Here is a 17,120-nt window from a genome sequence, read left to right as displayed (position 1 = left end):
GCATAAGGGGAACCACTCCTAGGGGCATTACTACTGTGAGCTCTGCATAAGGGGCACTACCACTGTGGGCACTGCCACTACTAGGGGCACTGCATAAGGGGCACCACTACTGGAAGCACTGCTTAAGGGGCACTACCACTACTGGGAGTACTGCATAAGGGGCACCACTACTGGGGGCACTGCATAAGGGGCACTGCCACTACTGGGGGCACTGCATAAGGGGCACTGCCACTATTGGGGGCATTGCATAAGGGGCACTACTGCTGTAGGCATTGTATAAGAGGCACTAATACTGTGGGCAGTATGTGTATTAGGGGCACTACGAACTGTGGGCATTGTGTATAAGAAGCACTACTGTGGGCATTGTGTAAAAGGGGCACTGCTGTGTGTCATAACATGAATAAGGGACACTACTATGTAGTGTAACGTGAATCAGGGGCAGTATGTACGGTGTAATGTGGAAAGATTGCGCGACTGGTGAGTAATATTTCATGGGTGCCTATATGTGTTGTTTTTCCTTATGGGTGTTTATTGTTTGTTTTTTTCATGTGGAGCCCATGGGCCCCATTTTACAATGAGACATAACCCCTTTAGCACTCACTAATGGTGTTATGTCCTCCTTTCAGTATTTAACAAACAGCGCTAAGCTTAGCTTATCACTTTGGCAATGTACTGCTTACGAGCGATACGTTCCCCATTGCGCATACCCCCATTTTGTCTATCTTTAATAGGGGCCCCCACATTTGTTGCCCAGGGGCCCCCACAGACCGAAATCTGACCTTGGCCAGGAATATTTAATGTAGGTGACTCTTCTCTAAAGCTGATTTAATAAATGACCGCTGAACAGGATTGTAATAGAGGAGATGCAATGTATTACTGACAAGCCAATGATTACGTGTAACCTCAGACAACGCGGCTGCATATAATTGCTGTAGCAGCTACAGTGCAGAGCTGTGTGTGAGGGGTAACAGCAGCCTGTGAGTGACGGCATGTAACCCCGGGGGACCGGGCTGTACAGGCGCATTATCTGGGGGATGGGTAGTCAGGACTAACTTTTCCAGTTCTTGCAAATATAAAACGCTGTTTGTTGTCACGAATTATCATACTCTGTAATGCAATTTAACATTATATATAGTTAATTAGCAGTGATGAAACAGTCCAATCCAATATATGACATGTATCAAGACCCTAATATAAATGTGAATGCATATTTGTAACGCCGGTGACAGCACTAGTGGGGGCAGCCATGTAGTATGTACTACGGATTAGGGGTACTGGAGATTATGATAAGCAAATGAGCCAGCAATGAGACAGGACACACCCGGAGCACCGCTGCTGTTGCCAGGACATTCACGTAAACCAGTACTCAGTCACTTACTGCACACACACCACACTGTGTAGTGCAGACAGTACACCCCGTGCGGCGACGCCACCCCCTGCCACTGATGTAATGGGGCCCGGCTGACAGTTTCATGCAAATCCATCGGGTGCTGCAGCCTCCTCCGCCAGGAGTCCCGCCCACCTGCCTACCACGTTAGGGGCAGGGCTTTGCTGAGGGGCGTGGTAATCGTACAGTCATGGTGGGTGTGTACGCAGCAGAGGCGAGCGCAGGAGTGCTCGGGACGACGGTGCTGGGGCTTACTGAGCGAGCCGGACATGGAGTGGGCGTGGCGTGTGCAGTGGGCGGGGTCACGTGTGTGGCAGAGAAGGGTGGTTGTGCTGGAGCGCTGCTCTCTGTCTCGCGCCGGTGTCAGTTATCTCTCTTCTCGCGCAGAACAGCAGTCGGAGTCCCGAGCAGATACACAGGCCGGTCACTGAGAGCCCCCCCAGCGCTGCCCTCTGTCGTGTCCATGTCGTGCCGGGTGACCGGTTGCTGCTGACACTGGTCACTGGCTGCCCGCACTGCCGCCTCACCGCTACACAGGAGAAGGAGCTATCCGGCGTGTTGTTCCCCTGGCTATGGCTGTCCTGGATCTTGCCCTACAGGGTCTCGCCATCTTCGGTGTCATTCTTTTCTTCGTACTGTGGTTCATGCATTTCCTCTCCATCATCTACACGTAAGTCTGCGGGCACTAGTACTGTGTGTGTGTCTGTGTGTGTGTATATCTGGGGTCACACCTCCTGGTATTCCCTCTCTCTGTCACCCCATCCCCCGGGGGTATCAGCTTGCAGCACTCCCCTCACATGTCATCTCCTCTCCGCATCTCCCTCTCATCATCCCCCCCCGAGTCCCGGGTGTACCTATGTACATACACGTCTATCGTGATTTCACGCCTGCTGGTGTCACACATACACGGCAGGGCTTCTAATATGCTCATGAGCCACAGCAGCCTGGCGTCACTGGGCGATTTCCACCTATACCAGAGACAGGGCCTGGGGCTTCTATGTGAGGAGGTAGGGGGTCTGGGGTGCCTGGGAAAGAAGCCATCCTGACACACACATGTTATATGCACTTCCACACCTTACATCTTCTTTTTGTGTGTATTTTTACATGTGTACATAAGCATAGTCCTGTGATTACTATCTCTACACACCCCACAGTATCTTACAACGATTATGTATTTAGGGGAAACATATATTTTAGTGTATGTGTGTGTATGTGTATATATATATATATATATATATATATATATATATATATATATATATATATATATTGGCATGCTTTTCTTTAGAATGGAATAGGCTGCTCACAGAAAGAGGAAGGAAAACTCTGTGTCGCTGTCATGCTTCTATTGATATATTTAAAGGGTCTTCTCCGTCAATTTTTAGATAGGAGAATCTAGGCCTCTTTCCCCCAGTTCCGTATTTCCATTCATTAGTACTGTAAGTTCTTAAATGCACATTGTTCTTTATGAAATGGTTTGTTACTAAATGGAAAAGTCTATTTGTAGAGTAGATGACCTTACATCCCACTAATTGTTCTATATGTTGTCTGAACACCTAGATGCATGTTCATTTCTCTTCATTTTGTAATTTTGCTGATGCTTTCTTGAGTTAGCATAAAAATCTCACCTTTCAGTCTGTATTTCATATCATGTTTATCCTAGTTGATATGCAAGGGACTCCAATACTGCACCAATTGCAATGTCACTTTGTGTGATCTTACATACTCCCCTTTTCTTTTTTTTTTTTTTTTGTAATTCAAAGTCGCCACTTTAGCTCCTTCAAACATTTCCTCACAATGAAATCATCCTGAGGTGGGTGTTACATTTTTTTTTTCTGGCCATATACATCTGCAACATACTATAGAGAGTTTTTCATTCATATTATTATTATTATTATTATTATTATTATTATTATTATTATTATTATTAAGGGCAATGCACTGTACCAATTTATGTAGATGGTCGCTTTTGTGACTAGTCCTATAAGTATTGGTGTGATGACACTGGTTTGGATGACCCAACCAGGAATATGTTTGTCCACAGGAAACGAAGCATTAGAATGACTGCACATGTGTGGCTTGGGCTAAACAGCTGACTATCCCAGTTTCTGCTAATTATCTCCATCCTTGACAATGTGCACTATTAACTTTTGCTCTTTACACAGCCTGAATAAGTAGTTGCTAGTGCAATAAGATAATTAAACTTTGCTATTTCAACAGATCATGTACTAAGATGTTAGAATTTTTTTTTGTGTGTGGTAGTAGTCTTAGGGGCATATGTATCAAAGCTTGATGTGAGATAAAATTGTGAGATGTAGATCACCAACCAGTCAGCTTCTAACTTACATTTTGCAGGCTGTGTTTAATAAATGATAGTTGGTGATATATATTTCACAATTTTATCTCACATCAAGCTTTGATACATATGCCCCTTAATATGTAGTATGTATTTTTTAAATATTTTGCTCCACCATTTAAAGTGGCCTGTTCTGCGCTGGGTAAAAAAATATAGTATGCTGACAAAATAACAAAGCATTCAATGGGCTCGATTCTATTCTGCGCGATGTGAATAGCTTCGGGAATCAGCTCCTGGAGCTATTCAATACACTGCGCAGCTAACCCCGACTAAGGATTTCTTCTCGCACCCCTCCGGGGATGCGAGTGGAAATCCGACAAAAGTCCCGGCGCGAGGCTGTTTTCTGCCATTAGTGGCGGGAAAACAGCATCGCTCCAGGAAGTTAGGTCAGGGAATGCCCGCTCTCGCGCCTAAACACCCTGTTTAAGTCGCGAGAACGAGCCTTCCCCGACCTAACATCGCGATGGATTGAATAGCTCCGGGAGCTATCGTGGTCAATTGAATTGACCCCAATGAGTTTACACACAAGTATTGTGTTCATTTGTACAGTTGGCTCAACAGGGTTGCTAAACTTATCTTCGCTGTGACCTTGTCACACCTTCTGCCAGTCATTGCCTATTTGGTTAAGTCCTGGAAGTCTGCCATTCATTTGATACAACTAAAAATCGGGCATATAATGACAAGTTTTTGCAAACACTGGAGCTCGCACAAAAAACATTTAGTGCATCTGTTAATTTCTGTAGAACTTGTGCTTTGTAGTAAAGTAGGTTACACTTCAGCTGAAAAGTTCCCAGTGTGATCTGCAAAGGCGACACTTACTCCTCCATTGTGTAATAATTCTTCACATGGTTTTTCATCCAGGCATTAGAAATATGTTGCCTGCCCACTACAAGAACGAAATATGTAGTGAAATCATTGTTAGGCAGCATACACACTGCATTGCATTTATAACTGGAGCATGTATCTGCATGTGACAACTAAAATTGTACCACATGACACAGTATATATTATTTTTGTCTTTATGTGCATTTTATTTGCGCCGTTCGACAGAGCCCTTTATGAAAACTTGTGCCATTTCATTTCTTTGACATGGACCAACACAATTGAAAACCTCTCAAGGACACAGGTTCTCAAACTCTGTCCTCAGTACCCCACACAGTGCATGTTTTCCAGGTCTCTTCACAGAATCAAAAGAGAAATAAATATTACTACCTGTGGATCTTTTAAAATGTCAGTGAGTAATGGATACACCTGTGCACCTGCTGGGTGACCTGGAAAACATGACCTGTGTGGGGTCCTGAGGACCGAGTTTGAGAACCTCTGCTCCCAGGAGTACTTTCTAAGCGCAACGACATGCAGTTAAAATGTTATATTTGTGTTTGCAACACATGTGGACACAGGTTGGAGCGGTTATATGGACACATGACCATCTTAATTTGTGTGGCAATGGTGGTTGGGGTAAAGGCCCCCATACATCAGCAATTGATTGTGGCAATTCTGCGTCTTTGCAGATGATTGTGTATAAAAATCTGCAATGTATGGGCTTCACAGATTGCAACCAAAAACTGATTGGAATTGTTAAATCAGATTGTTCAACATGTTGGATTTCACAGATGGATTGGGGCTGTAAATTGCTAGTGTATGGCCATGATCAGCAGATTTGCAGACCATTACTAGTAAAATGATGGGCCTTTCAAGATTGACAGATCTGTGTTTGCTGCAATCGATCTGCAAATCACTGAAAAAGATCTTAAATGTATGGGTGCAGATTGCTAGATTGGGAAATCCTAAAATCGGGCAATAAATCTTCAAATTGTTCAATTGTGGTTTTCAGATTGCTGATGTATGGGGGCCTTTAGGATTCACAGTTCTTTGGCTACTAATCTAATTAATAGAGAAGTCTCTAGTGGAATAATTAGCTTTTACACTGCCATGGAGTATGCATATTAAATAACTACTATTTTGGCAAATTGGCATTTCTTCATCTAATCCAGGGTCGGGGAATTTCTTTACCTTTTTACCCAAAATATATTTAGATATGCCGACGTTACCCCCCTTGATTTGAAAGGAAGGAAATCATATAGTAGTGCCCCCATAGTTATGCCCCTGTAGTAGTGCCCCCATAGTTATGCCCCTGTAGTGCCGCTTGTACAAAAAAAAAACCCTAAGAAAACACTTACCTTAATCCCCGCTCCTGCATCCGCCACCGTCCTGTCCGCCCGGCTGCTCCTCGGAACTATGGGAAATTCAGAAGAGAACTCCAGCCTTCGGCTAACGTGGCGCTGCAGGGAAGGAGCCGGGAGCCCGCTGGTAATAGCATATCAGCGGGCGTCCGGCTTAGGTCCTCCCTGCGGCACAGCCTGGCATGCATATGAATCATTCTATATAATAGAATGAGTCATATGCATACCCGGCTGTCCGTCCATTACCCCCAGGAATTTAATTTTTACCCCATGTGGGGTAATTTACCCCTGTTCCCTGACCACTGATCTAATCGGTGGTTCATTTCAAAAGCAACTGTTTGTAAACAGATTTTGTGATCCACATGATTATTAAAATATATAAAGTTGTACATCATACCAATAAGTGACCTCTTAACAGCTGGAGCTTAATTATCCTTGCAATTTCCTCATTTATATGTACATAATTCCAAAGTTCACTTAACATTCTGTACCTTCAATTTTGTTTCCTTTTCTTTCAACATGTGATTTTTGTTTTTAACTCGCCAATTTCTTTTGTCTTCCTGCTTTGAGTACAATATTAGAAAGGTAATCAGCCATTGGTTCTCAGCTGCAGTCATCTGGGATTCTCAGCGTAGCAGATTTTAGTCATTTTCTAGTCCGTATTTGCTGACTGCCATCTATTCTTAATCCTTTACAATGCCTTTAAAACCTGCACTGTTACAGGTCCTTGGTTTTCCCTTGGTATCAGTTGTCTGATTAATCAGCATCTTGCATGCAACGATGCACATGAGTTTGAGTATGCAAAATGGAATACTCATTGCTGACTCTCATAAGTAAGCATGGGAAGTATATTTTTGACTTGACGAGTTGTTGTTCTTTAGCCAGACAAATATGCAGTTCAAGTTGGTCACTGAGTGAAGTAATGGTGTGTGCACACATTGCGATTGAAAAGAACGATTTGAGCGATAACTATATAGTTATTGTTACCGTTCTTTCAAATTGTTCTTTTAAATGCTCCCTACCAACGTACAGTTGACCAGCGATGCATGGCCACGTATGGACGATAGCGATATTGTCCATCGGCCGGCATGCCGGTCAACTTGCTCCATTTCGAGCAAGTTACTATAGGGACCCGCGATCGACTATCGCGGCTCGCTATAGTCGTCCGTAAATTGGTGGTGTGCTGGATGATCGCTATTGATCATCCAGCATACCAGGGAGGGTGCTTAACGGTCTACCAGCGATATCGTATCGTTGGCAGATCGCTACGTGTGTACGCACCATTACTCTTCTATGTGCTTAGCATTGACAAAAGTTATCCTTTTTGTGTTTAAAGCAATATTAGGATTTATTTTCAGTGGATTACTGTATAACATGTGAAAAATACTGGGCAACATGTCTGATATAGGCCTTTCTCTTAAAAATAAAAAAAATAAAAATCTCAAGACCAATCTAGGGGTTTCAATGTAGCACGATGTTAAATAGCCCCTGGAAGGAGTTCCCGGAGCTATTAAATTGACCGCGCTATTAAGTCCGACTAAAGGATTTCTTCTTGCACTTTCCTGAGGTGCAAGCAGAAATCCATCTGCAATGCTGTTTTCTGTCTTAGCGCGGCGCTAACAGCCTCGCGGCGGCTGGTTAGCGTAACTAAACACCCAGCTTTAGGTGTGAGAGTTAGCGCAACTAAATACTTAGGTTTGGTACCTGGCATTCTCTGGCTTAAGTGGTTTTAGTCAGACTTAACAGTGTGGTGAATTGACTAGCTCCAGGTACTCCTTCCCAGTGCTATTAACATCACGCTGAATTCAATTGCCCCTAATGACAGTATAGTAAGTCATCTTCAGAAGTCCATGTTCGTATATGTGAACGATGACATTAATCATAACCTTGATTTTATTCAGAACTTTACAGTTTTTATGCACTCGTGTGTTTTTATATTTTCTTGCATGTTGCCCTTGTCCAGTCAAGCTTTATTATTATCCTTTATTTATATGGCGCCACAAGTGTTCCGCAGCGCCTTACATAGTACATAGAACTAATAGGTGAACAAGAAACAAGTAACTTACAGTACATTACAGTGCAGGACAAGGATACCACTTATATACATTGCTGAAATAGTGATTAAAGCACTCACAATAAGCTGCCGGGAGTTGGCAGTCCCGTGTTAGGTGCCCTAATGAGGAGTAGAGAGTAGAAGAAAATGTAAAGAGAGGGAAGAGGTCCCTGCTCGTGAGAGCTTACATTCTATATTGCAGTTTTATGTCTAAACTGTGTTGGGAAACAGTCACTGACTTTTAGATAAGATCTCAAGAAGTAGTTACAGGGATTTAATCGGAGTTCTCCAGTTAATATCTTGCATTGACTTTCAATTTGAGTGCTGTTGACTTCTGGACCACCTTTTTCACTGTATGATGTTAAGGCCCCCATACATCAGAGATTGATTGATTGCAGCAATCGTGCAATTTGCAATCGATTGTGTATAAAAATCTTTCCCTTTTTCAATCGATTGCACTATTGCTGCAATCAATCTCTGATGTATGGCGGCCTTTAATCGAATAAAAAATTAAAAGCGATGAATGATCGTAGAAACTAATTTTATGACAAATCAGAGTGTTTTTTTTTTTAAATTCTGATTCTATGTAGAACTTTCGCATGAAGAGTATTTTTGTTATGGCAAAAGAAGCGTCTGAAAAGTAAAAATGTGGTGACTTTGCTGGTCCTCGTGACTTATCTATTGAACTTTTGTGAAGCAAATTAGATAACGTGTGAAGAACAGCTACTTAAGAAGATTCCAAGCATAAGTCCACATGCCTTTCATAGAAGGAAACATTTGCTCTAAAATGGCCTTCCACTGACAGAAGCTGCCTAAATTGCCTGAAAATGTTCTGAGATTCCCTGTTCATTTACATATTACATTTGTTTCTTTAATAGCTTTATACAGGTTGAGTCTCCCATATCCAAATATTCCGAAATACAGATTTTTTTTGACATGACTGAGATAATGAAACCTTTGATTTTGATTGTTCAATGTACACAAACTTTGTCTAAGGCACACACTTATTAAAAATATTGTATAAAATTACCTTCAGACTGTGTGTATAGGGTGTATAAGAAACAAATTAATTTAATTTCTGTATTCAAACTTTGTTCGAACCACAAAATTATTGCATATATTGTATAAAATTACCTGCAAGCTGTGTATATAACAAAATGCATTCTGTGTGTATATTTGGGTCCCAAGATATGTCATTTTGGTATGCAAATATTAAAAAATACGGAATATTCCGTTACCCCTGGTCCTAAACATTTTGGATATGGGAGACTCAACCTGTATGTGGTACAAAATAATGTAGGATTCATAGCCACTCAATGAAATCTAGGAGCTAACATAAGTAGCTTTTGCTATTTGGCCTTCTGGGGGTTGTCCAGCACTGAGCCTTATAGCTATTATCAGAAGCAGGGCCGGACTGGCCATCTGGCACTTCTGGCATATGCCAGAAGGGCCGATGGCCATATGGGCCGGTCTGGCAGCCGCTGTCCACAGGACCGCCCGAGCAGCACCGCCTCCCTCCCGGCAGATACATACACTCACTGTCCTCTGCTGCTCCGCCTCCTTCCTGAAGAGCTCCTCCTAGTTCCCGACGCTGTCCTAGGGTCTCAGCGCAGCTGCCCAAATGCCTGCTCCACTGCCTGTGTTCTGTGCGTTTGACGTCACCCGCACGGAGAGAGGAGCCGGGAAGCGCACTGAGTATAAGGTGTTAAGGTACATGCGTGCTTCCTTCTGCCAATGCCTTTGTTCTTTTCATTTTATATTTCACACTATCAGCCTGCTCTCATGCTGGTGGGTGGGGCGGGGTGGGGTAGAGAGAGCATTGTTATATAAAATTCAGTGTCAGTAACCACCTGGGTTATGGGGGTGGAGGGGGGAGGACTTGTGGGACACACTAACTGGAAAATATATATCAATATGATATTATAATCTAAAAGTGCAGGTTATATATATGAGATCGGGCCTTGTCTGGGACAATCGGGGAGGGGAGGGGCACTGATATATAATGCTGGCTGAGGGGTGTAATATTAGGTATTATAATTGATGGGGGACTTGCTAGGCTGCTACAATCAGGGAGGGGGGAGGCACTGATATATAATGCAGACACACTAACGGTTGTAATAATAAGTATTATAACAGTGCCTTCTCCTTTTTCCCTCACTGATTGTAGCAGCCCATCAGGTCCTCATCCCTTATAATACCCATTATTACATCCCTTAGATAGTGACTATATTCATTTTAAATGCAGTGATCGCAAAATATGCGCTATATCGCGTATATACGAGGTACAGGCAGTTGGGGACTTGGTTTTTAAAACAGAACGGGTCCTGCAGGACGCACTGTGTGTGCTGTGTCCGCAGCAGCCAAACACCGCCAGCAGCGTCTCCCCAACCAATCACTGCCGGCAGCGATTGGTTTAGGAGATGCTGCCGGCAGTGTTTGGTTGCCGCGGACACAGCACACACACACACACACACTGCGTCCTGCAGACCAGCTCTCTCAGCCAATCGCCACTGGTAGCATCTCATCCATCACTGCCATCGACCGTACCACCGCCTTCCCTCCCTGCCCGCCCTCGTACTTCGGCACTACCAGTTCCTCCTTGGCTTCAGCAGCGCCGCCTATTCTCCACCCCAGCACCCCTGTCCCAGCTTATAATAAAGTGCTATTACCCGTTAAAAATTTAGTTTTCTCATAGAGCACAAAATTCCTATTCAAAGAGCATCACAATTGTGTCTAGGAAGTGCCAACCAAAGCAACAGGTAATGCCACAGCTACTATCTATCCTTACCCCCTCCCTACCACCAGCACTGCGTGTCCCTCACCCCCTCCTTGCACCCAGTACTGTCCTAGCTGCTATCTTCCTTTGCCCCACCCTACTCCCAGCACTGCCTGCCCCTAGCTCACTCCTTGACCCCCAGTATTGTCACAACTGCTGTCTTCACTTAGCTCTCTACCCATGGTACTGCCTGCCCTTTCTCCCTTCTATCCACAGCTCTACCCCAACTTCCCCCTGCCTATAGCCACAGCTCATCCTAACTGTCTACTCCAACTGCTACCTGCCCTCACCTCCCATAATATATGATGGGACCCAGAAACTGTGGGGTAGAACCCCAATTTTTAAAAGCGAGGGGTCCTTGGGACCCACAAAGTTTTTCACTCAGCGCGATCACTGTAGTGTCAGTAACGTTTAAAGCTTTAAAACGAGTATAAGGAGGAAAAATTACAGATAATGTAAAGTTAGGTACACACCAGAAATATATATATGCAGATGGTGGTTGCTCATACACACTGAACAACCATCACTGCAGTCTCGCTGGCCGGGGTTCGCGTCAATACCCCATTCCCGTCGGCCTCTGCAGTAAGTGTACGGACAGTCAGCTGACCGCCCGTACACACAGCATGATGAGCAGATATATCTGCTATCGGCTATGCTGCACAGCCGACTGAATATGTTTGTGACCAACGTCGGTCACAGACATATGGTCTGTACATATTGGCCAACGTACACACTATATATCTCAGCCAGTCAATTGTTCCCTCCACCTGACAAAGCCATACCTGGATGGAATGCATATACTGTATATGATACATGAGCATTCTGAAATCTTCATTTTCTTTGCATTGTGCATACAATTATGTACATTACTGCAACTACAGTAATTTCACAGAACACACTGATCTGACTATGTCCAATTAACTGGAAAAACAAAGCTGGGGGCTAGCCATCATGTGTCTAGGTATACACACCAGACTAAACTACAGTACACTTATGTACGCCCCCTCCGTGTGATATCACACGAGAACGGGGCCACACCACCGGTGATGACAGCAATGCCCAGAGCATCCTGAGGATGCTCTGAGGATCTGTAAGGGCACCGATGAGACAATCTGAAGCGTCCAAAGGACGCTCCAGGTGGCACTGCTGCATAAATTCTGGCTGCAGGGTGCCATTCTAGGCACCCTGCTAGCCAGATGAGGCTAACAGAAAAAAGCTCTGAGGGCCACACCAAATGATTCCACTGGCCTTATTCGGCCCCTGGGCCTGAGGTTTCCCATCCCTGCTGTAGTTGAACATAGATTGAAAATTGTGTGGCATAATGTGTAAGGGGCATTACTACTGTGTGTGGCATAATGAGTAAAGGATTTTACTACTGTGTGGCATAATGAATAAGGGGCATTACTGTGTGTGGCATAATGAATAAAGGGCATTACTGCGTGTGGCATAAAGTGTTATAAGGGGCGCTACTGCTGCATGGCATAATGTGTTATAAGGGGCACTACTACTGCGTGGCATAGTATGTTATACGGCATTACTACTGCATGGCATAATGTGTTATAAGGCACTACGGTGTGGTGTAACGTGAATAAGGGGCACTACTTTGTAATGGGAATTGGTATGAAATACTGATGGATGGGATGAAATCCCGACGGGAATGGTGAATAATGTTCCCCTGTCCTATTTACCCCCTAACCCTCCTTTCCTGCACTTTCATACTAACCTTCCCTATCCCTCACCTTAACCCTCCTGGTAAGTGCCTAAACCTTACCCTCCCTCTTAGCGTCTAACCCTAACTTCCCCCCGGTAGTGCCTGAACCTAACCCCCCTTGACTAGAGCCTAACCGTAATGTCTCGCCTCCCGCAGCCTAACCCTAAGTCCTCCCCGCAGTTGATACTCACCTTTCCCCGGTCTCCTTACGATCGGGTTGCCATCTGCCAGGATTTTGATGTCAGCATCCCCAGTCATGTCTGGATTCCGCTGTCGGTGTTCTCTTGGTGATTGGGATTCCAGTGCCGGTGTTCCAACAGATGGCATCCCGGTTGTTGGGATCTTAACCGCATCCCTTGTAATGTGACTAAGGTTGAATTGGCAATACCAAAGTGTGGTCACGCCTCTACCAGATAAGACTGTGTCTTTGGCGCACGCTTTCTCTACTTTACAATGTGTAGAGGAACACAGGGGACCAAAATGGTTGTTAAGGCTCTGCTTTGGTGGGACGGATGTGTCCTCATCTGTGTTCAGTGCCCTGTCCATAAAATTTCCTACAGTGAATACTATCTAATCCTCTACAACCGCTAAGCAAGGGCTTGGTCATTTGGAAAATGTCTTCCCTTTTCTTTGTGTGTGACCTACAGCAATGAAGTGTCAGCTTTTCCTCACAGAACCAACCAAATACCAAATGTCTGACTGTGGCACATGTTTGAATCCCCTGCAGGATGAGCTCTATTGTGTGTATTTTAATTCAGAGAATGATGTTCACTTGTATGGTGTTCTGATATTAATTATATTTGTATGAGCATAAGAAGTAGGAGGAGTCAGGAATAGTAAGGGGAGGAGTCTACGCTTGGGGCCAGATGCTGATGCGGGGTGGGCCTGTGTGCTTTAAATGCCAGGGCCTTTTTTTAGTCCCAGTCCGGCCCTGATCAGAAGGCATCTCTAAATGAAAGATTAAACTTTTATTATATCAAAAATGCATTACATTTTTATAAATATTACTGATTTTGTTGATGCCGGGGTCTACGATTTATTTAGACCCATGTATAGTTTTGTATACAAGTAGAGGAAAATAATTACATCTAGTCGAAAAGTGCTTTGAACTAGACTACATACTATTGTGTGTGTAAAGTTGGTGGCCGTTATGAGAAATCATTACGCTTTGTACTAGATGGCCGAGACAGAAACTAGGACCTTTAAACGTCTCAATCAGGATTAGGGGAAAGAACAGTGTACTGTTTGTTTGTTTTCCTTTTTATTTTTTTTAAACCTTGTTGCTATTATTTCTATTTTTGTTCTGTCTAATAACCCCATTTCAATCTAATTGGTCTACGAATCAGAACCAATGACCCCTATGGTACATGTGCTGCAATTGATGTGTGTCGATCTATATATATTATGTGTGTTCCAGTCAAAAGTTTGAACACACCTTCTCATTCAATAGTTTGATTATTTAAATTATTTTCAATTAGATTAATACTGAAGACATCAAAACTATGAAAGAACACATATGGAATTATGTTGTAAACAAAAAAGTGTTAAACAAATCAAAATATGTTTTATATTTTAGATTCCTCAAAGTAGCCCCCTTTTACTTTGATGACAGCTTTGCACACTCTTGGCATTCTCTCAATCAGCTTCATGAGGTAGACTCCTGGAATGGTTTTGAATTAACAGGTGTGCCTTGTCAAGAGTCAATCTGTGGAATTACTTGCCTTCTTAATGTGTTTGAGACAATCAGTTGTGTTGTGCAGAGGTAGGGTTAGTACACAGTGGACACCACTATTTGACTACTGTTGTAATCCATATTATAGCACCAACCACTCAACTCAGTAAAGAGAAGCTACAGTCTATCATTACTTTTAAGACATGAAGGTAAGTCAATATGGAAGATAAAAAAAAACAACAAATTATATATATATATATATATCTCCCTTTTCTCTTTTGTTTAGGCATTACAGCATATTTAATACAGCAATGTTTTTGGCAGCTATGTGCCCTTTGTCAAGCTACATTATTACTACCTTCTTTTGGAGTGCCCATCTCCTGTCTATATATATATATAGGGCTCGACAAATCTCTTGGGCCAGGTCTCCATGGTAACCAAGATTATAGTGCTGGCAACTAAATTTTATTAGAGCCAGGTACTCTTCTGTCCGAAACTTAAAACTGCTACAGGAAGGGGAGATGGAGACCAGGGGTGGGGTTTTGACTGTCATTGGGGTAGATGTATGAAGCCCAGAAACGGTATCAGCGCACGTTAAGTGCACTGATACCGTTTCTCCCCGATGTATGATCGGGGGTCTGGTCAGTAAATGACAGGGGCGCTATGCGCCCCTGTCATTATCGGCGCTGCTATCTACAAGATGGCAGCGCCGACAGCCTGGGCTATGTACGAACGGTCAGATCGTCTGACCGTTCGGCCGGCTGTGTAGCTGTCGTTATCGACAGCTACAGCCTGGCGTTAGCTATACCCACAGCAGGGACAGCGCTGTCCCTGCTGTGGCGGCTACCGGCTCCAGGGCTGCACGCGGGGATCTCGCGATACTTGCGAGATCCCGCACATGCTCATTGGAGTCGGCCGGGCCTGACACACATCGCATCAGCACTAGGCTGATGCGATGTGGTCTGTAGCAGGTAGCGCCGGAGGGGGGAGTTAACGCTCCTCCTCTCCGGCCGGTGAGATGTTCACACATCTCACCGGTAGTGCTTCCTGCTTCGCCTCGGTAAAGAGGCGAAGCAGGAAGCGTTATAGCGGCACTTAACGTGCCACTATAATACATCTACCCCATTGTGTGTACAGCTCCATAGTCCTCTACCACCAGCTTTACTGCTGCCTGTATGTGCCAGGGCTCTATAGTCCCCTTCCCACAGCTATGCTACTGCCTGCATGATCCCAAGGCTCTGCCCGCACTGAGGATGCCTTTTCCCGCAACCATAGTGGAGGTGATGTGGGAGGCTCTGAACTCTGGATGAAGAGCAGTGTCAGGAGGAGAGGCAGAGACCACTACTACAGCATGGAGGATGTGGATTCCGGCTAGGGCAGCTGAGTGCTGCTTAACTCAAGCAGTGGAAATGGCTTGCTGCTGCTGGGGACAAGTGAAGTGACTATGGGTGGTGAGCAGGAAAGCTGCAGAGGGCTCACATGAGTTTGTTGGGAATGCCACTGTTTTATAACAGCAGCTAGAGATACAGGAGGCTGCAAAACTATTTTTACAACGTGCTGGATAGACCCTCGCACTCAACTTTTGTCTACCACATATTCATGTGCGTAAATATCAATTTCTGGTGACTTATCGCTGTGTGGGTTCCCGCGTCTGGTTTGTTATTTTTGACCACCTCGTGTAGTGAGACGCTCACAGTCCACCTATGGTGCTCTGCTGAAAGCGGTTGGTTCTTAGAAGGTTTGGTCAATCTCCCTGTATACCTCTTCCTTGGGTCAGGTATATAGTGCTCTATATCCTACCAAGCCTCTGGGGGTTTGGCTAGTGGATTCTGTGTGTGTGTGTGTGTGTGTGTGTGTGTGTGTGTGTGTACACACACTGTGATAAGAAGAATGTGTTGGGCAGAAGCACAAGAGTGAGACTGCCATTATTTGTGCAGCTACAGCTGAATGCATTTCCATCTTGGTAATGCTTGTTTAATTGTTTCTTTTTGCTGATGTGCACTGTTGTTTTTTTTCCCCATGAAGACTCAAAGCAATTTTAGCTCTTGTCATGGGACTAGCATTCATTGGCATTGTGAGTTTCCTTTAATAGAGTTTCTGATAATGCTAGAATATATTCATTGTTTTCCCTCTGGTTCATTTTGTCAAATAGAATTTGTCATTGAATGTTTTGTAAACTGAAATCGAAATTCTAAAGTAATGTTCTAAAGATGCACAGTTTTTAAGGTATTTTACAGGGTTTTTTTTTTTATTTCAATTAATCCATAAATTTATGAATAGACAACAAGCCCCCATACATCTGCCAGCGGATTGAGCGATCCTGCGATCTGATCGGAAATGCCGATCCGCCGGTCGGAAATGCAGACTGGTGGCCATCGATGTACTGTGATCCGTCACAGGATCTGTGAAACCCACCATGTTAAATTTCACAGATCACACATTTTGATCGTGAGCGGTAAAATCTGTGAAATCCAACATCGCGGCAATTCGTCGCAGATGTATGGATGCCAAATGGGGCTAATTCAATTAAGTGTGATGTTGAATAGCACTGGGAATGAGTTCAATTGGCCACGCTGTTAAATACCCGTGATTAGAGGATTTCTGTTTGCACCCTCCTGAGTTGTGAGCAGAAATCCGACTAAACTAGTGCCGGAGAATGCAGATTACTGTGACTAAACACCCGGCATTTTAGGCCCCGTAACCTGCATCTTCTGACATAAGTGCAGGGCGCGATGTAATCGCATTCCCAGCGCTATTAAACACCCCATTTCATTGAAATGACCCTACAGAATCTTGTAATGGCTTGCCAATGTAAACACCTGTCACACCCAGTGACAGAGATGGTCCTATTATATCTGGCATGTGAACAAAAATTTCAGAAATTAACTTTTTTTTTTTTGTGTGTTAATGTGACCTGCCATCAACTTGACATTGTGCCAGTTACATAAATATTACTTTCTTTGCTTGGTAATCTACATAAGA

At 44.0% G+C, this 17,120-nt stretch overlaps 1 protein-coding gene across 1 annotated transcript in view; it reads left to right on the top strand.

Moving 5' to 3' along the window:
- The first annotated feature begins 1,635 nt into the window (after positions 1 to 1,635).
- The window catches only part of UGCG (UDP-glucose ceramide glucosyltransferase), a 63,579-nt gene continuing 48,094 nt past the window's right edge, over positions 1,636 to 17,120 (top strand). Inside the window, exon 1 of the mRNA XM_088460080.1 lies at positions 1,636 to 2,057. Within this exon, the coding sequence (XP_088316206.1) occupies positions 1,960 to 2,057 (98 nt within the window). The 5' untranslated portion in view covers positions 1,636 to 1,959. The remainder of the gene's footprint in view (positions 2,058 to 17,120) is intronic.

Source organism: Taudactylus pleione, unplaced genomic scaffold, assembly GCF_031769625.1.
Source record: "Taudactylus pleione unplaced genomic scaffold, aTauple2 ptg000967l, whole genome shotgun sequence".
NCBI lineage: Eukaryota > Metazoa > Chordata > Amphibia > Anura > Myobatrachidae > Taudactylus > Taudactylus pleione.
Note: the sequence above shows the minus strand (reverse complement) of the source record. Positions and strands in the feature narration are given on the sequence as shown.